Source organism: Ursus maritimus, unplaced genomic scaffold (assembly GCF_017311325.1).
Source record: "Ursus maritimus isolate PB19 unplaced genomic scaffold, ASM1731132v1 scaffold_24, whole genome shotgun sequence".
Lineage (NCBI taxonomy): Eukaryota > Metazoa > Chordata > Mammalia > Carnivora > Ursidae > Ursus > Ursus maritimus.
In genome coordinates this window covers 20,880,773-20,907,112 of record NW_024424897.1, presented here as the reverse complement: position 1 = coordinate 20,907,112, position 26,340 = coordinate 20,880,773, and the positions used below count along the sequence as shown (strand labels likewise).

Genomic DNA, 26,340 nt, shown 5'->3' with positions numbered 1-26,340 from the left:
ATGATAATGCCAATAGATTAAAAAGATAAAACTGGAAATGTAGATTTTAGAAATCATTGTTAAGGTTTTAAAGAATGCCCGGGAGATTACAAAATTACCAGTGTTACCAGATTTAGTAAATAAAAATACAGAATGCCTAAGTAAATTTAAATTTCAGATAAACAATGAATAGATTTTTTCAAGATTTATTTATTTGAGAGAGAGAGAGAGCACAGTGGGAGAGGGAGAAGCAGACTCCCTGCTGAGCAGAGAGCCTGACGCCCTCTAATTCTAGCCTGACGCCCTCTAATTCTCTGAGCCCCCTCCAATGTCCTAGCTTCCCCCACGGCCTTAACAGACCCGTAGCCACTTCCAGCACTGCTGTGTTGTCCGAACCCAGAGGAATAAGCTATTGTGTGCAAATGTAGCAGAGGCCTAAGGTCGAAGTATGTAGCCTCAAAGTCAAAGTGGAGACCAATGTGTAACACTGTAACATTACATCATCTTTAAAGGGCAGTTTGTAAAAAATATCTAGTTTTTAGGCAGCAGCTTAATTTTTTTACTTAATTTAGAGATTGATGGGCCATTTATGCTCAAGTGATGCCTCCCCAGGGTGTCGGTTATATATGACAGGAAACTATGTGCGGGTGGGAGAAACAGACATCATTTCATGACTGCGTTTTGAACCATGATGAATGAGCATTTTTTATTGAAACCCTGCATACATGCCTCTCACAGAAAAACCTTGTTTCCTTCTGACCCCTGTACTCCTAACATTCCCGTGCTCTTGAGCCTAGCTCTTCTTTGTGTAGCTTTGCAAGCCAACTGCCAGTCTCTTTCCAGGGAGTCTGTGCAGGGTAGTATATATACTTTGAAGTCAAAACAGATGTGTGTTTGAGTCCGGTTCACTGTTTTCCAGCCTGGATAAAAGTCACTGAAGAGTTTGTCTCAGTTTCATCTGTACAACTTCCAAAAGATGTTGGGAAAACAAATGAGAAACAAGTGTTCATGCCTGGTACATACTAGGCACTCAGTAAAGGCTCGTTCTCTCCCGTACCCTCTTCTCCCTACTCCCCCACTTGAATCCAGAGTGGTCTTTAAAACTCATAACTCTAATTATATCACACATTCACTCAAGACATACTTATTGAATGCTGAAGCGTGTGCTGGGGACTCTGACGGGACAGTTACGGGCCTGAGATTTTTGACAGTTGCTTTGTGTGCCTCTTGCCCAGAGTTCCTCCGAAGTTCAGCATCTGAGTATGTGTTGATTCTAGATATCCATGCCTATCTTGGACTCCTCTGGACAGAGCGGTGGAGTTCTTAATGTTTGTTATTGGCTCGCTTTCTTCTTCGCCCTTTCTTCTCTGGGTTGAAATCTCTCTGCCCTTCATCTGAAGCCATGGGCTTGCTTTCTTTTTTTTTTTTTTTAATTTTTAAAAAAGATTTTATTTATTTGACAGAGCATGCACAAACAGGGGAGCTGCAGGCAGAGGGAGAAGCAGGCTCCCCACCCAGCAGGGAGCTCCACCCGGGGCTCAATTCCAGGACCCTGGGATCATGACCTGAGCTGAAGGCAGATGCTTAACTGACTGAGCCACCCAGGCACCCCAGCCATGGGCTTTCTTGTGTTTTAACCCCCTTCTCTGTCTAAGGAAAAGATATGGTAGTGTTCATTTATACAAGCCTTATTCACTGTGCTATTCTAGGTATCCAAACATTTGCATTTTGAGCTTGTTCTTCAATTGAGAAATGAGAAATTTTTTCCCGTGATAGGATTTTCACTACTTGGTAAGGAGAAGAGAGGTTATTTTGGGCAGAAATCTGTTGAAAGCACAGTTTTGCACTTAAAAGGGCAGCCTTAAGCAAAAATGTGATTTAATCTGTCAGGATGTGTGTGGGGGAATAGACTGAAGAGAAGGCACAAACTTTCTTATTCTTAATCTATGCACAGATCTCTTCCTGCTTCCATGCCCATTTCTCAGAGCTCTGTTCCGGATGTCTGCTCCTAATTTCTGGAAGTCACCTCTCCTTCTGACTTTCTCTCTGGCACTTCTTCCTTTCTTATCTCCTAGTCTGTCCTAAGCATCCCAAATGTCTGCAAGTGGCAGCTCTGTGCCACCCCACTCCCTCATGCCACGATCTCCACCTCTGTTCGTTGTGCCCCATCTCCAGAGCACGGCGAGTGTTCTGCCTTCTCGTGTCTTCCCCTAAGGGCCCGTGATTTTGTTACACGGGTGCGCAGACTGGAGGGGGTGAAAACGCATGGGAAGGCAGAAGAGTCTGAGCCTTCCTCAAGGCTTCAAGAGTAGATGCTGATTATTGGGAAGTTAGATTCAAGGCAATTGTCTTTTTTTTTTTTTTTTTTGACAATTATCTTCTTCTTTTTTAAAAAATATTTTATTTATTTATTTGACAGGGAGAGAGGCAGTGAGAGAGGGAACACCAGCAGGGGGCGTGGGAGAGGGAGAAGCAGGCTCCCACTGAGCAGGGAGCCGATGCGGGGCTCAATCCCAGAATGCTGGGATCATGACCTGAGCCGAAGGCAGACGCTTAACGATTGAGCCACCCAGGCGCCCCTGACAATTGTCTTCTTAATGTAGGTATATATATTTCTGTAGCAGAGAGGAAGCAGAGAATCAAACTTGTGTGTATCAGGAAAACTGTCAACTAAGACACTAATGTAGCTATTTGAGAACTAAGAAGAGAAAAGCGAAACTAGAAATTGTCTGCATCCATGTAGTAGTAATAATGTAATTCAGCAAACGTGGACTGAGTGCTGACCCTGCAAAGCCATTTGCCCCTCTGGTTCCACTCTCTACCTTTTTCCTCCTGCTCTCCTGCTCCAGGAAGGTAGCTGCTCTCTGGCTTTCATTAGGTTTGCCCAGTGGGAACCCAATCAGTAAATGAGAGGAAGAGAGGGAGGAGAATGAGTTTGGGGTATTTATTCCCCTGGCCCCTACCAGTTGGGTGTGGCCTTTCATTAAAAGCCACAGCTCCTTTCAAGGTGACTCTCTTTATTTGACTTTCCCATTCTGAGTCCCTTTCCTTCGTCTTTTTGGGCATGGGGGTAATAATAGCTACTGGTGGTTTCCCTACACCATGCCCACACTTGGGCAAACAGTCTGTGTATTAGAGTCTCCTTAGTTTTTCCTAATTCGAGGGTGCCCGCTGTGTCCTGCTTGGATTCTACTGTATGGCAGGCCAAGAGGTTAATAGGGAAGTGAGTAATTGCAATACCATGAAATACATGCTTATCAAAGTATAGGCTCTTTGAAGGCAGAGACCGTGAATTATTCATGTTTCTTTCTTGACACTTAGCATAATTCTGGGTAGAGAACAGGGGCTTACCTGCTCCTGGAATGGTAGGTTTATGCATAAAGAGTATGGGGAATGGAGGATGGAGCTGAGCATCTGTTCCAGGAGGATCCAGGTGGGCTTCACGGTGTAGCTAATGATGGCAGTCAGAAACAGACTGGTCACGTTAAGCAAGGGAATTCACTGGAAGAATATCAATGGCTTCTAGAATCAAAGGAAGGCAGAGAACAGGGCTTGGAGGATAGGAACTGGGGTGCTCTGGAGGGCTAGTTTACAGAAACCCCAACAAAAGTCATACATTCAGTCTGAGTCGGGCACCCTCCCAGACAGCTCTTGGCTTTTAGTTTCTTTAAGGTATGTCGACACACGTTACACGGGACTGAAAATGTTCCTGGTTACTTGTTATGTTTGCTCTATGGAAACACTCTGGGCTTCTTCCTTCCAACCTCCCTCTCAGAAACCCTGCTTGATGCTGCAGGTAAGGGAGGAGGAAAGAGAAGGTCTCAGATCATAGAATCAGATGAGATCTGAGCCGTTGTGGCAGCCTGTGTCTTGGGACTACAGAAACCGGCTCACCCCTCTCTTCCTCACCTCCTCCCTAGATGAAAGGCAGGATAAGAGGGCCCTAGGTGGGAACAATACTTAGGTTACAAGAGTTAGCAGGAGTGAAGTAACAATGGAAGGTGAGTTCTTTCCCTCAAGAGCCAAATCTGCGTGCGGAGGTGGGGCTGCTTTTGCTGAGTGTGAGAGAGGGTGTTTCCCCCATCTCCGAGGAGGAGTAGAGCAAGTACCTACCAAAGTTTCCATCACTGAATTTGGATTTTTGTTTTGCTGCTCTCTTCTTCTCAGCAGCCCTCCACCTCCAGCTCTCCTGTGTCCCATGCTCTGGAGGTGCTCCCCAGCACACTAAAGCCACGTCCCAGTTTAGTTTGTCCTCCCCTGATGTGCTTCGTTTCCCTGTTTTCTTCTCCTTCTCTTTGAGACTTTTCAGCCTGCTGGGGGAACAGGTACTGGGAGGATAACCGTCTGGTTAGTAAGTGTGACTTACTGACAAAGGTGGGTAGGGGCGGAGAGGTGTTCACCAAAACTGTTTATATTGAAAAAATGTGCCTTTTACCTAAGTGGAATTTCAGGCATTGTGGTGATAAAAATTCTGCAGAAAGGCCTTTTCTGTATTCTTTCAGTTAGTACAACTGACTATTAGATCAGGTGAAGCAGAGAAGAGGGTAAAGAGTGTTCTTTTTTTGTCTCTAGGCCTTTCCCTTCACCTTCTTCAGGGAAAGGACAGGAACTTTGGCTCTGATTTCCCCATTTTTATACAAGTCACTCACTGAATATATATTATATACCAGAAACCCTTTATGGGGTTCTGAAGATGCAAAGATGAGTAAGATGTGATCCTCGCTTTCCAAGAAACCACATCTTGGGGGGTAGAGCGTGAGGGATAAGACACAAATAGTTACAGAATAGGATGATTTTAACAGTACAGATTTATATAAGCATGTGAAGCATCGAGAAAGAGAAACCGGTCTCTGGAGGACATGGAGATGCCGTTTGAATGATATCCTAAAAAATGAGCGGGGGAAACATTTTGAGGCAGAGGGACCAGTGTGTATAAAGGAGGTGTAAATATGCATGTCGTATTTGAAGAACTGAGAAGTTTGGTTTGGCTGGGGCATAAAGTTTGTATGAGTGACTTCCAAGAGATAAGACTGGAAAAATAGGTTGGAACCAGTTGGGGAAGGGCCTTTAATACCATCCAGAGGAATTTGGACTTGGTCCCATAATCAGGGGCTGGACCAACAAAGGTTGCTAAGCAGAGGGTGAACACGACCCTAATTTTTAGAAAGATAACATTGTGGCCAGTGTACTAGATGCATCATAGGGAAACTGGAGGCAGGGAGATGAGATAGGAGGATTTGCAAGAGTCTGGGGGGAGGGGAAGAGACAACGAGAACTTCAAGAAAGTAGCAGTGGGGTGGAAAGAAGGGGAAGATAGAAGATAGGAATGGTTGCATTTGATTATTGCTTAGTTTTGGGTTGATGAAGGAGAAGGAGGGAGTGTTAAATGACAAGAGGTTTCCAGTTTTGGACTTTGAGAAGTGCCATTAACTGATGTGGGAATGCAAAGGAGGAACAGGTTTTGTAGGAAAGATAATGAATTCAGGATAGGGAAGATTTGGGGTGAAACACCTGTCAACATCCAGGTAAAGATATTCCAAAGGCAGTTGCAGTGTGGGTCTCGGATTCAGAAACTGTGGCTAGATTTGGAAGTTACTGGCAAAGAGCAACCATGAAACTGGATGAGATTTTGCAGGGAGAATTGGTAGAGATGAGGACCAAAGATAAAACTGTGAGGAACTGTAACATTTAAGGAGAAACAAAAGAGGTTGAAAGGTAACCCTCAAAGGAAAAAGGAGAGAGCTACGAGACAAGTTTCAAGAAAGCCCAGGGAGAGGAGAATTTCAAGAAGGTGGAGTGGTCAACAATGTGGAAGATTTCAGTAGTTTAGAGATGGCAAATAGGACAGGATTGCAAAGTCATTTTTCAGTTTGGTGGCTTTGGATTCTGAAAAGATCATATAAGTATTGGGGACTGAGTTCTCTCAAAGCTACTAACTAAAATACATACATATTCTCAGTCTTGATAGTTTGTCGATTGTATAACATGACCATTTGCTCAAATTAAAGGAAAATTAAATTCCCTTTAAAAAGAAAATTAAGGGGCACCAGGGTGGCTCAGTCGTTAAGCGTCTGCCTTCGGCTCAGGGCGTGATCCTGGCGTTCTGGGATCGAGCCCCACATCAGGCTCCTCCACTAGGAGCCTGCTTCTTCCTCTCCCACTCCCCCTGCTTGTGTTCCCTCTCTCGCTGGCTGTCTATCTCTGTCAAATAAATAAATAAAATCTTTAAAAAAATTAATAAAAAAATAAAGTAACTAAGAGAGAGTGCCCTTAATAGGAGACTCTTAAAAAAAAAATAAAATAAAAAGGAAATTAATAGAAGGGGTGCCTGGGTGACTCAGTCGTTAAGCGTCTGCCTTCGGCTCAGGTCATGATCCCAGGGTCCTGGGATCGAGCTCTGCATCGGGCTCCCTGCTCAGTGGGAAGCCTGCTTCTCCCTCGCTCACTCCCACTGCTTGTGTTCCCTCTCTCGCCACCTCTCTCTCTGTCAAATAAATAAAATCTTAAAAAAAAAAAGGAAATTAATAGAAGAATTTAGGAGAGTGCATAAGGCTAGGTATCATCTATATCAGGGTGATAGTCGAAGCTTTGAGAACAACTGAGTTTTTTAAGGGAGAGAAGAGTAAAAGGGTAAGGCTGAATGGTGAGGAAACCCTCAAAGTTAGGCTTACTCGTAGAGGGAAAAGTAAGTACCTAGTAAAGGGAGTGAATAAGGAGTGATCTGGAAAGCTAGAAGAGTCCCCAGAAATCACATTATGGATTGAAGTGTAAATGATTCACCTGCTGGGGTTTCTAGAACCTCCCAGAGGTTCTTTCAAATCTTGAGTTTCAAAGTCTGCAAGAGAGATCAGGGAGAATGAGGGCTAGAACAACGTCCATGATATTGCCACAAGATCCTTGGAGATCTGAAAGCTAGAATTTTCCAGACAATGTAGAGCACAGAAGCCAGACCTTCTGTCATCAGGGAAGAAAGGATGAGATGGAATGAAGCCATCTGTGTCTTATATTGCTGCAGCATCCCGAGTGGGCAAAGAAGACAAAAGAATGGTGAGGAGGGAAGCAAGGGTGGGGTGAAGATTGTTGGGTGTGGAATGCACTTGAGAATAGAAGGAAGTAGAATTTTGTAACTCCTTAGGGCTTCTGGGAAAGTAAGAAAAGGGGAACATGCAAAGAACCAAGAAGTGAAATAGCACTTAGGTATCTGGAATGGAAGAGTGATCAGAAACAGTAGTGGTCCTGTTGAATCACTGTATTGTACACCTGTAACTAATATAACGTTGTATGGTGACTATATTGGAATTAAGATTTAAAAATTAAAAAAAGATTATTTGAGAGAGAGAGAAGGAGAGAGAGAGAGAGAAAGTAGGGGGAGGGGCAGAGGGAGAAAATGTTCAAGCAGACTCCCTGCTGAGAGCAGAGACTGACGTGGGTATTGATCCCATGACCCCTAAGATCATGACCTGAGCCGAACCCAAGAGTCGGATACTTAACCAACTGAGCCACCCAGGTGCCCCTAAAATTTAAAACTTAATAAAGAAGTAATAGTGATTACTTCTTCAGAACCACCAGTCACCCAGGCACCCCTTCTATTAAGACACAGTGAAGCCTCAGTGATATAGGAAATGACCTGTTGGATGACTAATTTAAGCTTCATCTCAGGGGTCTTTTAAAGAACACACACATGGTATCATTAAAAAAATGACTGGAAAAATTCTACGTTTTAGAAGAATCACGATGGTAAATGTACATGGAGCCTATAAGGTGTGTATCTTTTTCCTTTGTACTTTTAAAATGATAAGGCTTCATACTTATGTATGGTGAACCAAAGAGCTGCACTGTGATACTTGAAAGCGGTAGTCCCAGCTATAAATATGGATGTGACAGTGAGGTATCCCCATGAGCTTGGGAGAAAAGGAAATATAGTTGCCTTCCTAACTGAACTAATAAAACCAAAATATAATCTGTCTCCCAGGGCCAACAACTGGGTAAGGAGTGTGGTCAGCAAGGAATATCAAAAGGGGATTCAGGGAAGCTTCCTTTGGCCTCGTCTTAAGGAGAGAGATGCTGAATTTGGGCATATGGTCAGTCCAGCCACTAGAGGGGAGTTGCCTAACATGTGGCCGAATATCTTACCTGGCCTTGGGGGGATCTGGAGGAAATGTCCCTCAAGTCTTTCTGTTAACTTCTGTTCAAATTCTGTGCTTATGCAGCAGCTTCCTGATTTCTAATTCATCCTGTCAAGTACATGTACAGCAGGAAAGTCAGTGTTCTGAGTGGCCTTGAAGACCTGGAAAGATATGTCCCTTATTGTTAATTAAATAGCTGGCATTCTAATCTATACATTAGTATTGTATGAATACAATCATTATAAGTCACTATGAAGTTCCACATCACCTCTGAGTATACTGGTAAAGTCCAGTTTCTGGACATGAAAGGCTGAGAGGAACAGATTCTAGACCAGGGTAAGATTTCCATAATTCTAATTTATATTTTTAATAAAGTACTTCGATAATCAGTCTTGTGGGCTGCTTTCTGTCTGTCTCATTATGTATTCCTATACCCTCCATTAGTGGTTTTAGGGATAATAGCAGGAAGCATTACTTTCAACATTAGCATTATTTTCAACAGTTAGTAAAAAAAAGTAGAGCTTGTATCCATTCAAGAATTGAGGATGAAAAATAGAAAATTGTTTAAGAAATATGTAGGTTAGAGATGACAAACACAGAACTTTCTTGCTGCCACTCCTCTGTCCTGTACTCATAGCAGACATTACTAATTGATAATGACACTCTTTCCTGCTGATCCTGGACTGGTTGTGGAACTTTTATTAATAACCTTAATCCAAGAAGCCAAATCAGTTGCCTAGATTGGATCCATGTGAGCTAAAACTGTCTGCCCTTTCTAGTTTAGATGAGTTGTTAGGGATTCTGGTCATCAGAATTACAGAATTCATCTGTAAAGGACCTAAAGGTTGGTTTATCTTTTGAGTTTGATGTCATGGGGAAAGCTACTATGCCCTTTGATCAAAAGTCTCTAGATATTCTGACGGAAACAATACCAGACTAGAAAGATTGACAGAAATGATCATAATGGAATCATCTAGGCCACTAACATGTTCACTGTCATGGTGTCTACCAGGACACAATATGCGAGGGACCTTAGATGTTCCCAGATTTCGTATCCTAGCTCTGCCTCTTACTGGGTGTGTGGTAAGTTGCCTAACATCTCTGACCCCTAGTATTCTCATCTGAGAAATAATATCCAATTCATTAGGTAGAGGCTGCCCATTTAGATAACACATGCAAAGTGTCTTGCAAATGGTAGGTACCTACAAATGTTAGTTCCCTTCTTGATTCTCTTGATATTCAACACCAAGCAGAGCTCCCTTAATCAAATATCTCTCATGTCTACTTGACTATTTCTAGTGAAGAGAACCTCATTATCTCATTGGGCATTCCATTTCTGAGCTGTTCTTTTTTTTTTTTTTTAAAGATTCTATTTATTCGAGCTGTTCTAACTACTAAAAACGCTCTCATTATATCGAACTGAAATTTGCCACACTATGAAATTTGCCACACAGAATATAGTGTGCCCTCTGCCACATAAAACTTAGCTCTGGAGTCTTTTGGATATTTAAAGAGTGTTACTCCACCCTCCTAAATTCGTTTCTTTTCTAAGCTAAGGGGTCATCCGTTCATTCAATTGCTCCTTGGAAGACATGGTTTTCACTTCCATTATCGTCTGGGTTGCCATTACTTGGATCACTTCTAAATCTGTAGGGTTGATCGAACTTCTTTTTTTCTGTCTCTAAGTGTTAGTTCAAGGAATGTGTTTTTTTAAGGGATTCATGCTGTGTTGTATTACATTGCAGTCAGTCTCCAGCATCATAGTACTTCCAGAGATAGAATACAACACAGAATTTCTTGTTTTCCTCTTAAATAGAGAAATTATTTAAATTTAATAATTAGTCATGTAACCCAACACCCTTGCCTTCCCCACCCCTGCCCCCGCCTTAGTTTCAGGATGGCTCAGGCGTCTTGAACGCATTTGCAATGGAAACTTGTTTTACTCACATTTTGGGTTCACCCTCTTGGGTGTGAGGCGGAGGCTTGTCACTCAGACATTTAAGATTGTGGTGTTGATTAGCTATTTGGCTCCTAAGCTATAATTATCTTCCTCCTTCAGTTAAAATCACATTTCTATATTACAACATGAGCTATTGCAAAATCTCATAATACACATTGGATTTTTATTTCACTCTAAGCAGACTTGCCCTGACGCTTCATATTTTTTCTTCTGGGTTCAGCTGTTAGGTGTTACTGTTATAGCATTGCTGAGTAGGACATTCTTCCTCACACAAGTTGATCGGTGGGCACTTTGCGGTATTGTTGGTTTTGTTTTCCTGTGTCCTCACTTGCTGTAATATAGTGATTAAAATACACTGTATTATTATTCCCAGATCACAGAATTTCGAATGACTCGTAACTAGGGCCATACCTGCGTGACAGCGTTATTGGTGCCAAAATGAAAAAAATTCATTTATTTTAAACTGTGCCAAATGACGGGCTTTGTTAACAATTAGTTTTCATTGGATTTTAGCCGGTCTTTTCCCTTGAATTTTTCAATCACTTTGATAATGTTTAAACTGAATGTTTATCTTTCTTTCTTTTTTAAAAGATTTTATTTATTTATTTGACAGAGAGAGCACAAGCAGGGGGAACAGCAGAGGGAGAGGGGGACGCAGGCCTCCCACTGAGCAGGGAGCTCCATGCAGGGCTTGATCCCAGCACCTTGGGATCATGACCTGAGCTGAAGGCAGATACTTAACCGACTGCCACCCAGGTGCCCCCGAGTGTGATGTTTCCAAACATCACTTCAACATGTTTGGCAAACCTACATTCCGCCAGATGGTGCATTAAGTGCTGGGACTGTATTTCTGGATGGTCAATAATACGTGGCCCTGCCTTTGAAGAGGAATCAGACACACAAACTCATCTATAAATAAAGTTCAGACCACCACGGTCAAAGAACATAGGATTCTCAGAAGAAAGTCACTTAGTCTTGTGGGAAAGCATTCCGAGGGAGATGTTTTTGGTTCTGTTCCTGCCTACCCATTTTCATTTAACACCATACATTGAGAGTTTTCTATCCTCAAAACTCTGCTCAAATGCTTTCCTGCCATAAGAATGGCCCCGGTCCTCATGCCCCGGCCCCGTGTATTCTGTCCCTCCACCAGCCTTCTGTAGCACCGCAGCTGCATTTTCTTTCTGGTCCGGGCAGGTGTCTCTACCCTGCAAGGTAGTGTTTTTTGCATATATTGTCTATGCTCGCTCCCAGTTGCTTCTGTAAAGCCCAGTAAATATTTGAGAGAAACATCTATTTTAGATAGAGCACCTTGTTAAAGAAGGGGAACAAGTTCTATTTTGGTCTAGATTACCAGGAGTTTTAAGGTTTCAGACTCAATTTTTACATGGAAAGCCAATCTATCTTCTATCAGTTGCTTTAAGAGAACTCAGTTTTGTATCCATAGTGAACTGATTGCCTGTATACAAAACACGCTCTGTGATGAATAAGAGGATTGTGGGGTTGCTTCATAAGTGAGCTTTAATGGATACAGTTTTGTTTTTTCTAATGAAGACTTCATAGAGACCGAGGTACTGCATTTTGTGAAGACAACTCCTGGGACTCTTTAGATATGTGGGAAAACGTCCTCAGGTTAATTTCCTAAAAAACAAAACCAAAACAAAACCAAAACAAAAACACCATCATTAATGTAAAGACTGCTTATTGAAACTGAAGATCACTTCCTACTGAGTCATCAGATACTGTCTGTTGAGCAATATGATTTATATCAATATGCCTTGTGAAATTACCCAGTGAGAATTTGTGTATTCTAGATAAAAAAAGTTATGTCTCCACAAAGTGACAAGTATCCTAAAAGTTTTCTGAAAATATTAATTGAATTCATCAAATTTCTCAGTAAAATGCAAACAACTTCTTCATGGTGTTTTAGTCCCTGACAGCCTAATTTTTTTTTATTAAGATTTAAGGAGAATAAAGTAAGTGGAATTCCTTTCCACATATGTGACTCATATGTTTTTAAAAAATAAACTAACCAAAATAAATAGAATCAAATTAAATATATTCAAAGCATCCTCCTTATTTATTCAAGTATAATTAATACACGGTATTCTATTAGTTTCAGGTATACAATATAATGATTCAACAATTCAGTACATTTCTCAGTGCTCTTCAAGATAACCCCTTATATGTATGTCCCCCTATCCACCTCCCTTCTGGCAACCACTAGATTGTTCTCTGTATTTGAGTCTGTTTTCTTGTTTGTCTCTTTGTTTGTTTGCTTGTTTCTTTATTTTTTCCTTTTTTTTTTTTTTAAAGATTTTATTTATTTATTTGACAGAGACAGAGACAGCCAGCGAGAGAGGGAACACAAGCAGGGGGAGTGGGAGAGGAAGAAGCAGGCTCCCAGCAGAGGAGCCCGATGTGGGGCTCGATCCCAGGACCCTGGGATCACGCCCTGAGCCGAAGGCAGACGCTTAACGACTGAGCCACCCAGGTGCCCCCACAGTATCTTTCAAAGTGCAAAGGTGTTTTTTTTTTTTTTTTTTTTTTTTTTTTGTGGCTGAGTGATATTCCATTGTAGATCTACCCTACATCTTCTTTATCCGTTCATCTGTCAGTGGACACTTGGGTTCTTTCCATATCTTGGCTCTTGTAAATAGTCCTGCAAAGCATCCTCTTAATGCCTCCCATATGATGGATACTGTTCAGCTGCTGTGCATTGATTAATTTTGGTTTGTTTATTCAGTCTTACCAAAGGTAAGTGGTGGAAAATTTGAGTCAATAAATAAATTGTAGAGTTAATAAATAAATAGAGAAAAATCTGTTGAATGTTTCAAGAAAATAATAGAAGAAATATATCAACACTTTTCAGTATTCATGCAACAAATGTTTAGTGAGTGCCTCTTATGTGGTAGTCCTATGCTAAGTCCTCGGGATGCCACAGTAGTGTTGTTCCAACTTTTATTGAGTCAGTGGTCTAGCACTTGTACACAATTCCATGCACGCATATTCAGCAAATACTGATTTTTTTCTCACACAGCAGGCTAGATTGTTTTATATACTGGGCTGGACACCAGGGCTGCGGTAGAAGGCAAAACAGTGGAGAGCTTAGAGATCTTACAGTGGGAGAGGCAGGCATTAACTCACTAGTTGTATAAATAAATACATAAGAAGACTGGAGTGTACTGTGAGAGTGTGTCATAGGGGAGCCTGATGTGGTTCTAATGCTGGCGGGAGGTGGAGGGGTAGAGACTAGTCAAGGCTCTTCAGAGGAGATGACGTCTGAATTCAAACCTGGCAAGGCGAGTAGGTGTTAGCCAGGCCAAAATGGAGAGGAAGCACATTCTAGGCAAAGAGGGGAAAGTCTGGGGGAAGGAGCAGGGTGTAGAAAAGCTGAACTAGGCCAGTAGGGGGAGGGGTGAAGACAGAGGAAGGCACACAATCTGAGAGATGGGAAAGTGGGCCAGGCCAGACCTTGCTAGATTTTGGTCTTTATTCCAAGGACTATAGGAAGCCTTTGAAGGGTTTTAAGCAATAGGGTGACAGGGTCAGGTTTGTCTTTTCCAAACAATCTCTCCCTGACTGTGGCGAGAGGAACAGAATGGAGGAAGGTGCACATGGAAGCTGTGTGGTTTTCAGGGAGGGGCAATGAGCGGTGGCCTGGACGGCTGTGGTAGTGGTGGGGATGGAGGAATTTTTAGGAGGCAGAATGCCAGATGTGGCCAGGATGTGCTTAGAATATTTGTTGAATGAATAAATAAATCAATGGACTCTGGAGAGATGGAGCTTGACCTAGTTAAGAAGTTACAATGGAAGGATTTTTAGACCAATATTGATGGAATAACTTTTCTTGGCTTGTTTAGCCAAAGTACAATTTGACTGAAATGTATGAACTTGTTAAAATAACCCTTATTTCGTGATTTTTCTGACTAAACCAAACATAAATGACCCGTGAACATTGTAAACATAGACAAGTTATGATGATATAAGGTGTTTGGATATGTTTTTGTGTAGCAAGTGTTTTGTGATGCGTAGCATGCATTTTTGGAATATGGTTTTATATGATTAGGTTTTCTGAATCCCAATACTTTAGAAAACGCAGATTTAACAATCTCCCTCTGGAGAAATCAGGAAAGAATTGTGTAACCTGCCGCTTTAGCTTTTTATCTGGGCCATTGTGATGTTATATTATCCTTTAACTCCTCAGAAATTATCTCCTCTGTCATGCAACCGTTCACTGTATACCCTGGAGGTGACAGATGGTGATGATAATGGTGACTAAAGTGTTCATGGGCTCTCCTCCCCGCTGAGACCTACCTTCCCCTAGAGCGTTTCTCATCTTCCCACTGGTTAGCATTCAGTTCTTGCTCCTTCCAGCTCTGCAAGCTGCAGAAACACCTTCCAGAGTCACGTAGGGGAAGCTACGACTAAAGGCTCCGCTGGGGGACTGAGTCAGATTCTCCCACCTTCGTCACCCCTTGGACGGCTTTTCCTTGCCCCAACCTCTGATGAATGAGACAGCGAAACTGGGCTTCATTGTTCTGCTTTATCTAGAGCACAGGGGCGGCGAATTCTCTGCTAGTCTAGGTCTAGTTCCGCAATGTTGGTTCCAGGATTCTGTCTTGATTAGATGCTGATTGTGTGTGTGTGTGTGTGTGTGTGTGTGTGTGTGTAGTATATTGTGTATATATATATATTTTTTAAAACAATTTAAAACAATGATGAAAATTTACCTTATTATCAACCTACTCGATTACTTATCAGATAAGACAGAGAAGTTTAACGTTAAAATTACTCTGTCATTCCAGAATCAGCACACGAGGTTGTGTAAAATGGGTGCCCAGTGAAAACATCTTAAAGTACCTTCAAAGTATTTAATATAATGAAAAATGTCATGGAAAATATAATAAATATTTAAGAGTATCATAATTTAAAATATGCTCCGACGCCTGGCTGGCTCAGTTGGTAGAGCAAGCGACTCTTGATCCCAGGGTTGTAGGTTCAAGTCCCACGTTTTGGGTGTAGAGATTACTTAAAAAATAAAAATTTAAAAAATACCCTGAAAATACCAGTTTAACAGTGTGAGTTGCCCCTTTAAAAATCTTGTAAAACTCTTAAAAATGAATGAAGAGGTGTCCTATCTTCCAACAGGAATTGACTAAGCCTCCTCATACTTCTGTTAAATAATCACATTTACTGTGTGTGGAGCAGTGACGCTTTTGCCAATTAAAAATGATGGCAACTTGCCTTATTCTATTTGCACCAATGTGACCACGGAGAATAATGTATGAAATTTTATCATGTATTTACCTTTAGTTCGTAAAAGCTGGTTATTTTCAATAGAATATATTAAGACTTACATATAGTTGGGGCTAAATAAATATTGGTTGAATGAATATACAAATAAAAATATGTGATGCCCACATGTATACATAAATATACCAATTGAACATTGTTTAAAAAATTAAAAATTATACTGCAGCTGGTTAAAAAAGTTGTATTTGCAGCTCTGTTCATTTGAAATATGAAATCACATCCTTAATGATTTAAAAAAAAATCCCATGTATTTGCAAATAAATGAAATATTCCCAAATGGATACACTTTTCTTAGCAGAAACTTAATGTGTGTATAACTTTAGGAGGTGCGTTCCAAGCTGACAACTAAAATGCACATATTCTGACCAGCCAAGTTCAGCCAGGGAAGTGGCATGGGATGAAGAGGATATATTCAGTTAGGACACTAATATTTTTTAGTTTGATTTTGCGTTTATGAGACTAATATTAAATGACATTTAAATCTTAGGTCCAGCTCCAAGTCTTAAGAAACATTTATTAGCCCATTAAAAAGTCATTTTCTCGGCTATGGGAATTAATTTTTCAGTTGATGTTTGAGCATATTTTTAAAAGCTTGAGTAGTTCAGATTGGCTGTCTGGTTCTCTAAACTCTGAATAATCCCTTCCTTTCTTCTTTATGCCTCGAGATAATTTGCCTCCTTACTGGTGAACTCTATGGAAACTAAAGCCACTTGTTATTTAAGAATGTTTTAATTTATTAAGTTGATGCTTGTAAAAAGGTTTGCTCTTTTGTCTTTTCTTTACCTTTCTCTTTTTAAAAGTGAACTTCTTAGGGGCGCCTGGGTGGCTCAGTTGGTTAAGCATCCAACTCTTTTTTTTTTTTTTTTAATGATTTTTTATTATATTATGTTAGTCACCATACAGTACATCCCCGGTTTCCGATGTAAGGCTCGATGATTCATTAGTTGTGTATAACACCCAGTGCACCATGCAATATGTGCCCTCCTTACTACCCATCACCGGTCTATCCTATTCCCCTACCCCCCTCCCCTCTGAGGCCCTCAGTTTGTTTCTCATAGTCCATAGTCTCTCATGTTTCATTCCCCCTTCTGATTACCCCCCCTTCTTCTTTTTTTTTTTTTTTTTAAGATTTTATTTATTTATTTGACAGAGATAGAGACAGCCAGCGAGAGAGGGAACACAAGCAGGGGAAAGTGGGAGAGGAAGAAGCAGGCTCATAGCGGAGGAGCCCGATGTGGGACTCGATCCCATAACGCCGGGATCACGTCCTGAGCCGAAGGCAGACGCTTAACCGCTGTGCCACCTAGGCGCCCCTACCCCCCCTTTCTTTATCCCTTTCTTCCCCTACCGATCATCCTAGTTCTTATGTTCCATAGATGAGAGAAATCATATGATAGTTGTCTTTCTCTGCTTGACTTATTTCACTTAGCATTATCTCCTCCAGTGCCGTCCATGTTGTAGCAAATGTTGAGAACTCGTTCTTTCTGATAGCTGAGTAATATTCCATTGTATATATGGACCACAACTTCTTAATCCAGTCATCTGTTGAAGGGCATCTCGGCTCCTTCCACGATTTAGCTATTGTGGACATAAGCATCCAACTCTTGGTTTCTGCTGAGGTCATGATCTCAGGGTTGTGAGATCTGACACTGTGTCCAGCTCAGTGCTGACCGTGGAGCCTGCTTGAGATTCTCTCTCTCCTCTCTCTCTGCCCCTCCCCCCGCTCCTTAAAAAGCAAAACAAAACAAAAAACTTTCTGGTATCAAACATACCTCAAGTGGCTTGAAGAGCAGGGTTAATTTTTTTAAAAGTTCAGTTCCTGAGATTCCAGCAGGTGGCACTCTTACAAAGCCTAAAGAAGTGACTGCTTTGGCAACCTAGGGCTGTTTTCTAGATGGTTCCCTTCCTACTGGGACCTACTTGCAAACCCATTTGTTCTGGATAACTAAAACTCATGGTGTCCCTAATTATCAGAGTTATACATGCTCTTTGTTAAGCATTTTAAGAAATGTACATTAAAAAAAATAGCCTTCAAAGTCATTGGTAATTTCCAAAAGATAACCACATAACAACTTAGCATATACAATGTTTTCCAGACCTTTCTGTGGCCTGTACATACAACAAATGCATATAAAAAGTAAATATTTTAATTTGTAAAGGTTTATATTTTAAAATAATCATGAACAATATGCTTGTCTTTTGTTGTCTGATCCTGTACTTGGAATTTTTCTTATAGGTTATTTTCTTTAAAGACAGACCTCTCACTTCTTCAATTCATTAACTCCTGAGTGCAAAAGGACCTTTTACGTCTGTGTTGAATTAGGGCTTGTGGTCTAGTGAATGAGGGCCGGAATCTCATGATAAGGGTGCTGTGTTAATTGCATTTCTTAGCAGTGAGAATAGGGCAGAGTGAACTTAAATAATAAACCTAATGTAGCCTTTGCCAACTGAAGACTAGACTATTCTCAGATATTACCAGAAAAGGACTGCAGTTTTGGATTTGATGGCTGTTCCATGAGATCCTCGCCATTGGAACTTAACTGGGAAATTTTGTGATACCACTGATTTTTTTCATGTAGTTACCCCCCCCCCCAATATAACTTTAAGGCCAGCTGACTTCCCCCAGAGTGAGCAATCCAAGAGACCAAGCCAGAATTGAAATGCTTCTTATTTTTTTAAAAAAGATTTTCTTTATTTATTTGACACACAGAGAGAAATACAGCGAGAGAGAGAGAGAGAGAGAGAGCGCGCGCACAAGCAGGGGGAGTGGGAGGCAGAGGTAGAGGGAGAAACAGGCTCCCTGATGAGCAAGGAGCCCAATGCTGCAGGGCTTGATGCCAAGACCCTGGGATCTTGACCTGAGCCGAAGGCAGATGCTTCACTGACTGAGCCACCCAGGCGCCCCTTCTTCTCCTCCTCCTCCTCCTCCTTCTTCTTCTTCTTTTTTTTTTTTAAGATTTGGTCAGCATGGAGCCCGACACAGTGTCAGATCTCACAACTCTGACCTGATGGCTGAAACCAAGAGTTAGATGCTTAACCGACTGAGCCACCCAGGTGCCCCAGAATTGAAATGCTTTTTGTGACCAAACCTTGGAAATCACACACAGTCATTTCTTCAGTAGACCTACTGTATTCATTGTGGGAGCGGACTATACCTAGGGGCATGAGTACCACGAGGTGGGGATCCCTGGGACCATCTTGGATGCTACCACAAGAAGTAATGCATAGGTTACTTTGTTTTTTTTTATTGAGGTATAATTGACCCATAATGTTTATTAGTTTCAAGTGTACAACATAATGAATCAATATTTGTGTATATTATGAAGTGATCACTACAATAAGGCTATAGATGGTTATTTTAGAACAATTAGTTAAGATCACCTAGGAAACGAGTATAGAGAGAGAGGACAGGAAGATTGGGCCAACATTCAGAGGTCACAAAGGAGAGTCTGAGAAAAAGTGGCAAGTGAGGTATTGTCTAAGGGAGCCCAGTGGAGAAATGCTTCCAAAAGAAAGGAATGCTGAGAAACTAAGATAGTAGCTAAGAACCAAGAAACTGGGTTTATCATTGTGCAAAACCCCTTTCTCCTTTGAGTCTCACACAACTCAGATGTAGTTATAAGGAAACCAGGTGTTATTTGAAACAGTAACTATTACAGCCACATTTGAGTACCAGAAAAGGGGCATCCTTTATTACTTGGGGGCTGTAGACCTTGTTAAGGAAAAGACCTTGATAATCTCTTTGGGTCTAAAGGTAAAGTTTTCCTATGACGTGTTCTAGAAGGGGAGAGCTGGGCAGAGAGTTGAATTGCTATGCATAATACAAGGAGATAAATGGAGCACTGGAAACCACTAGCAAATATTAAAAGGAAGTGTGACTTCAGAAAGCTGGATGCTGAAGCAAGTCAGCTAAAATGGCCTAATAACCTCCCATGGGCTTTTGCATTCAGCATGGGAATTCCTCTAGGCTTGCATGACTCCTCCCGCTCCCTTCTGCTCCCCTTGACACTCCTTGCTCATCAGTTCCCCTGGTTTCTGCATCCCATTTTAGTTCCATACACTAATAATAATAGAATGCAAATATTGAGTACTTGTCAAGTGCCAGAGACTGCTCCTAGTGCTTTATGTACGTTACCTCATTTAACCTCCACAAAACCCATCTACTTCAAAGGTCAGGAAACTGAGGCACACAGAGATTAGATTACTTGCTATGAAGTGGCAGAGCCAGGATTCAAACCCAGTCTGGCTTCAGAACCCAGGCTCTTAATCATTAAATCCTGCTCTTATTTTTCCTTTGAGGGTTTTGAATTTGGCAATCCAGATTGAACGCCCATCTACTCAGGCTTAGACTTTGCCCACCTTCTGCCACAACCCAGAACATGACATCTGTTATTGACTTGTGGGTCTGATCCACCCCAATAGAAACCCCACTCTGGGCCTCACTGGTGCCAGGTAGGAGAAAGGACATCAAAACAATGTTTGTTTATACCCTTGTGTTTTTTCACATGTGTTCCTCTGTTCCCTTTTTCCCTTTTCTGCCTGGTTAATTTATTTTCTTTTTAAAAACTAATTAATTAATTAATTTTAAAGAGAGAGCGAGTGGGGGGAGGGGCAGAAGGAGAAGGAGAAAGAGAATCTCAAATAGACTCTGCTCTGAGCACAGAGCCCAACTTGGGCTCGATCCCATGACTGAGATCACAACCTGAGTATAAAATCAAGAGGTGGACAGCCAACCCACTGAGCCACCCAGGCACTCTTTCTTGGTTGATTGTTGTGTGAAGCAATTAGTTACCCCCTGACAAATTGTTCACTTCTTTCTCCATATGCCCTTTGAACTTCTATGTGCCCTATCTCTCCCTATCACCATTCCCAGTAGGTGTCTGTCTCTGCCCTCAGTTGTGAGCTCCTCCAGGCAGGGACCTCATTCATCACATATCTTATTCATCTTTGAGTCTCCAGTCTTGCACACTATAGGGGTTCCATAAGTGTTTCTTGACTGGATGAAAGAAGGTCCTAGAAAATGAACAGGACAGCTGTTATCCCCCCTAGTGGACAATGTAATTTTGCTGTAACCTTGATGGGCTGATGTAAAAAGGAAAGAACTTCTAAAAGAATCTTCTTAACTTAATCTCCAACCCAACATGTTCATCCCGGTGTTTATCTACTTTACTATTAGTATTTTACAAACCTCTCTCTATGCTCTTGACATTATTGTTGGAATAAAGAAGGTACATATCTCACATTATTACCATTCATCTTTTATTTAACTCTATTAAAACAATACTACTTGATCAAAATCCTGTGATTAAAATATGTTCCTAGTCACCAAAAGAAAGTTTATTAGAAGACTACACCAGGTCCAGAAAGATACAAGGTGATTTTGGTTTGTTATAAAGACCAACATGGCCACAGAGACTTGTAATTAAAGAGCAAAAGGGACTCAGAGTGAATAGGGAATCCAAGAAAAATGAAACAGACTAAAGTAGAATTGAACTAATATAGTATCTTACTCCGAAAGGCATAATTTCTACTCGTAAATTTCCCGTTCCTAAGGAACCAACCATGGGGCAGATCTTGCAAAATTTTACATTAGTTCTTCCTGAACTTGAGATGAGACCACTTCACCATTCACCACTTCCTGCACAATTGTCTTGATCTTCCGGGATTTAGATTGGTCTAAAGATAAAAATGGAATGAAGGGGCAGGAGTTAGTGTTTCACATATTCATCCAAAGTTGGTTGTTGTTTAACTTAAGCTTTACATGAGCTATTGGCAGATATAGTCTATCTATTGTAAATTTTCAAAAGTGACTTTTGTATACTAAAACAATGCATTTTATACAGTGAAAATGAAATGTATTCAGTGTTGTCTTATGTACAAATGAAAATATTTTTCTTTTTAAAAATTTAAAAAGTGGTTATGATGTTCATAACACTTCTTCATAGAGTAGATTGTTTTCCTTCTGGGCTTGCCAGGAGTTTTAATACAGTACAGTCTACTCATTTCTCTGCAGGAATGCATAAATATTTTTTCCTTGGCTCAGAATGCAAATATACTTTCAATTATTAATAATACTGCAATAATCAAGAGATTTTATCATTTTAGTCCTTAGTAAGTGTGATTCTGACTTACTCTAAGTGATTCTTAGGGAATCCACATACCTTTAGAGGAATCGATCGATTGTGTCTGAGGTTTGGATTCGGTCACATATAAAGTTTCATCGAAACCGTCACTGTAAAGAAAACAAAGGAGATGATACCACATGACGCTTTCTGGGAGGAGGAGAAATAAAGAGTTTGCTGTTGAAGCTAAAGATGTACATAAAGCTATGGCTGAATAGAGAAGGTAGTCTACGTTTCCCGATGCACAACGACTGAATAATGCACCCTGAAAGTTATCAGTTGGCGCAGTGGCCCTTTATTTTCAAACCCTGCTTACGGCAGGCTCTCAGAGTGAAGCAAACTGGCAGTGAAGGTACGGTCCGATCTCAGAACTTAGATTTCCTGATTTACAGCCCTGGGCTCTTCCCACTAGTCCAGGGTGCTGCTGCTTTTGGAAAGTTCACTGCGGTAGGTTGTGAGGTGATTTGGGTGGCTATCGTTTGTGTGTCATTCTTAGCGTTAGGGCATTGATATCAGAACTGTAACGGGTGCCTTCTCTCGTGCTCATTTGCGGTAAGCCTCTGTCTGTGGTGCCATTATCCCAGCATTTTATGAATGATCAAGTAAGATCATGGGTGACAACACTTTGCAAAGTGTAGAACATTGAATAAATCCAAGGCATGCTATTAGGAGATGTGGTAATTTCCATCAGCAAAGGAACCCTTCCTTCTGTTGTCCCAAGTACATCGGGTGGCCACTGTTGGTCAGCCACCGAAGTTATTTTCAACCTATTTGAACCGGTCTATTCACCCTTGGGCCTCGCCGTCCAGGAGGCGGCGGTAGGTCTCGATCTCCAGCTCCAGGCGGGCCTTGGCGTTCAGCAGCCGCTGGTGGTCGGCGTTCTGGTGCTCGGTGTCGGCGCGCACCTGCAGCAGCTGCTCCTCCAGGCTGCCGATGAGCTGCTGCACCTGGGACAGCTGGCCGCAGTAGTCGCCCTCCACTTCGGCCAGCGAGACCTCCAGGGATTTCTTCTGCACGTGGGAGGGAAACAGCACAGACAGAACAATGGAGAGGACTGTTCAGAGGAGGGCAGCCCACCAATGGCCTTACCCACGTGGATGCCATGTTTTCTGTGAAGTCGAAATGATGCTGCGTGCACGTGCCCTACCGTGGCCAGCTGGGACTGGAGCTCGATCTCCAGGTTTTGAACTGCGCGCCTCAGGTCGGTGACCTCGCTCTTGCTGGACTGAAGCTGCTCCGTGTTGGTGCTGATCTCCTTCCTGAGCTCCCCACTCTGCCACGGCAAAGGGGCGAAGGGACATGAGCACGCGCTGCTGCCGCGGGTCTTTTCTGCAAATATGGCAAAGCCTTTTGGTTTTGTTTGTGGTACCTTTTCAATGAACCAGGCCTCTGCGTCCTTGCGATTCTGCTCCGCGATGGCTTCGTACTGCGCCCTCATGTTGTTGAGAAGCCTGGTGAGGTCCACCGCCGGAGCAGCGTCCATTTCCACGCTGATCTCCCCGGGGCCACCTGCCCGGAAGCTTTGGAGCTCCTGGGGACAGCGAGAGAGAGACGGGCGCAGAGGCCCATTATAACCTTCGCGGGTCTCCTCCAACAGAAAAGACATTAAACGTTATATTTTATGACCATGTTGATGACCGACATAATATAATATATTAAAACTTCTTTTTCTACCTACAAATTCATATTTTTCTTTTAACTTAAAAGAACTTAAGACATTGTCTTGGGTCCCTAAACTTACCATGGGCCCTAGGAGCTGTACCTACCATGACAAATGGATGAGTTGGCCCTGCTTTTTGGGGGTCTAGGGCCTTTACAAAGAAGGGAAGGCCTGGTGGAAAAGGTACAGTGGGTTTCCAACCAGAGCTGCCAAACTGGGGCTGCAGACAGTGCCAAGGCTCGCACACTGTTTGTACCACAGTCATTGATTTCCAATAGGAAGCTCTTTAGAAGCCCATTGCCAGGGTGCTGATTAATGTCTGTTAAGACACCAGCTTTTGATATACTGTGTGGCATACCAGAGTTCACTGTGGCTTTACACTGGGCGTAACCAGTTTCTCAGACATATATAACATATATTTTTGGCAGACTTTTGTTTTTGAACTTTAAAGATACTACATTTTTAAAAAGCATTAAATTAGGACAATTAAAATTCTGGTTGTCCTTATCTAATGATGGAAATGACAGAATCAGAAAGCACTTCTAATCTGTTTAACAGGAACCACCATCAGTCCCACCACCACCACACATACACTCACCCAGAAATTCAAAACAAATGGCCAATTTGACAGGGGTTATCACGTGTCATCCATATCTGTTCTAAGTCTGGATTTGTAAATTTGCAATTGTAATTTTTGGATTTGGGAGGAAAAAAGCAGCTGAGAAATCTGCCTACCTCTTCATGGTTCTTTTTCAGGTAGGCCAGTTCTTCTGTTAGGTTCTCGATCTGCATCTCCAGGTCAGCTCTGGCCAGGGTCAGCTCGTCCAGCACCCGGCGCAGCCCGTTGATGTCGGCCTCCACGCTCTGGTGCAGGGCCAGTTCGTTCTCATACCTGAAAACCAAGTGCAAAACAGTTTCCGGAGTCAACGTACCCTTTGGATAAGGCCCCTGCCATCATCTTCAGGGCTGTTTTGTGTCCTGGGTGATTAGGTAGAAGTGACAGCATTGTAACGAATGATGCTCTATGTCCTTTTTAACATTTTCCTTTCCTTTTTTTCATAATAGTTTATTGCTCAGTTGGAGAGAAGTGGAAAAATTGTGAGGTGAGACTTTTCTCCCAGCACTGAACCTCAGTAGCTCTGCATCCCAGGGAACAGTTCCCCTTTGGCTGGCTGCCCTGGCTATAAACAGCGGTAGCCCCTCTCCAGGTGGAGTTTCTGATGGAATCCTAAAAGCAGTTGAAAATTAAAAAATAATTTTTTTGCTTAACTTTTATTCGTGTTTTAATTTAAGACCTTGATAATTCTCTAATAGCTTTTACCAGGATTTTACAGGTTGAGGATCGTTCACCACTGCCGCATCCTGCCTGGAGATTTCGTGGAGCAAAACAAGCGTTAGTGTTTCTCTCTTATGTGTGGGAGGGTGGAATATGGGAAAGGAGGAAGGAATATAAAAATAGGTGTGTTGTTAATATTTTAGTGGTATGTGTCATCAGGAAAAAGATAATTTCACTTCTAGGTAAGAACATTATTAATTCATGGAATTAATACATGGAAGATTGAGGATAAATATCATGTTGCATTATGAGCCAAAAGCAAATTACAAGCATGGTGGCGATCATAGCCCTCGGTTTAAGTAGCTTATAATTAAGGACGTGTAATGTGAATTGTGTTTGAATCTGCTTTCTTCCTAGAATGCCCAATGTAAATTTACCAGAACAACAAATGTATGGAACATGTGTACTGCAGAGGGTTTGAGATATTTGCCATCAACAAAGGCAGGAAAATAGGGAATGAAAAGAAATGATGAGACATAGCAATTATCATTAGTCTTTCTTTTGTTCTGCTCACTTCATTCTGAAGTCTTCCGCAGCCAGTCTTGCATTGTCGATCTGCAAGATGAGCTGGGCATTTCCAATGCTGGCAGAAATGATCTGGCAAAATAGGGGAAAACACACAAAATGAAGTTGTAAAATACTAGTATTATGCAAGTGCATTTCTGAGAAGAAATTTTTAGGTGATGTTAACATGCTATTTTATTAAGAGTTTAAGGCAGTTTAACTTTTTAAAAGAAAACATTTCTAACATTTTATTTAAAAATTGAGAAACGTTTTTTTGCAGAAAGGTAGTGGAAATACAGTCACTTTTTATGATAAATGATAAAATGAAACTAAGTATCTTGAGATGAGAAATTGCTCCAAATACAGTCAAGTTGAAAAATACCTTAAGTTTTAGGTGGTTTATCATTGTAAAATGTTATAACAGCAAAAAAGAAAAAGAAAAAATAATTCCCAAAGCCCCTTCAAAAACCATATTGTTACCTCATTCCTGAGGTCTTCGATCAATGGATAATATTTACTGTAGTCACTCTGTGACCCGGGGTCTCCAGTCCCAGATCCTCGTGTTTCATACCATTCTCGAATTTTGTTTTCTAGCTCAGCATTAGCCTCTTCTAGTGCTCGGACCTTATCCAGATAGGAAGCCAATCTGTCATTAAGATTTTGCATGGTTTCCTTTTCTGATCCGGAAAGAAGGCCTCCATCATTGCCAGAGAGAATACCTATAGAGCCACCTCCTGGGCCTCCCCCAAATCCAATTCCTAGGCCACCAAAGCCACCTCCCAGGCCTCCAAAGCCACCTCCCAGGGCTCCAGAGCCACCTCCCAGGGCTCCCCCATAAGCAGTGCCCAGTCCTCCTGCAAAGGAAATTCCAGAGCCACCACCAAAGCCAGAACTAGAACCAAACATGGAAGCAGCAGAAAAGCCTCCCCCACAGCTGTCTCCAAAGCCAAAGGTGCTCCCCCCATAGCTACTGCCAACAATGGAAGCAGATGTGCCCCTGGCTCTGCCTGATGTTCCGCTCTGGGAAGACAGCCGCCGGGGCAGCCCAGAGGTGCGCACTGAGAGGGACATGGTGTTGCTGGAGAGATCCACAGCCCAGGGAAGGGGGCCACAACCTGAGAAGAAGTAGTGTCAGTAAGGCAGAAAGGTTGGCCTTTTATAGGTCATGAAGTGGGTGTTGCAGTTGAAAAGTTCACTCTCTCCACTCAAAATATCATGCCCCCCCTTTTTTGACCAGCTCAACCAGTAAATGATTTATGCATACTGAAAACTCATTAGTATAGATATAATTGAATAATTGTGCCCATTACATATTTGTTATACGAAAAAGCAATCTGGGT

General features: G+C 41.9%; 1 protein-coding gene and 1 long non-coding RNA gene across 2 annotated transcripts in view; one reads left to right on the top strand and one right to left on the bottom strand.

Annotated features, from left to right (window-relative positions):
- The window catches only part of LOC103662035, a 48,536-nt gene that overhangs the window by 14,586 nt on the left and 7,610 nt on the right, over positions 1-26,340 (top strand). The gene's annotated exons all lie outside the window — the stretch shown is intronic.
- KRT12 (keratin 12) lies at positions 20,066-26,086 on the bottom strand. The gene is made up of 8 exons (XM_008689676.2): positions 25,481-26,086; positions 25,011-25,093; positions 23,896-24,052; positions 22,870-23,031; positions 22,648-22,773; positions 22,290-22,510; positions 21,540-21,610; positions 20,066-21,054 (listed from the first exon to the last, which is right to left on the bottom strand). The coding sequence occupies exons 1-8, from the start codon at positions 26,069-26,071 to the stop codon at positions 20,963-20,965; spliced, it is 1,503 nt and encodes a 500-aa protein (XP_008687898.2). The 5' UTR covers positions 26,072-26,086; the 3' UTR covers positions 20,066-20,962.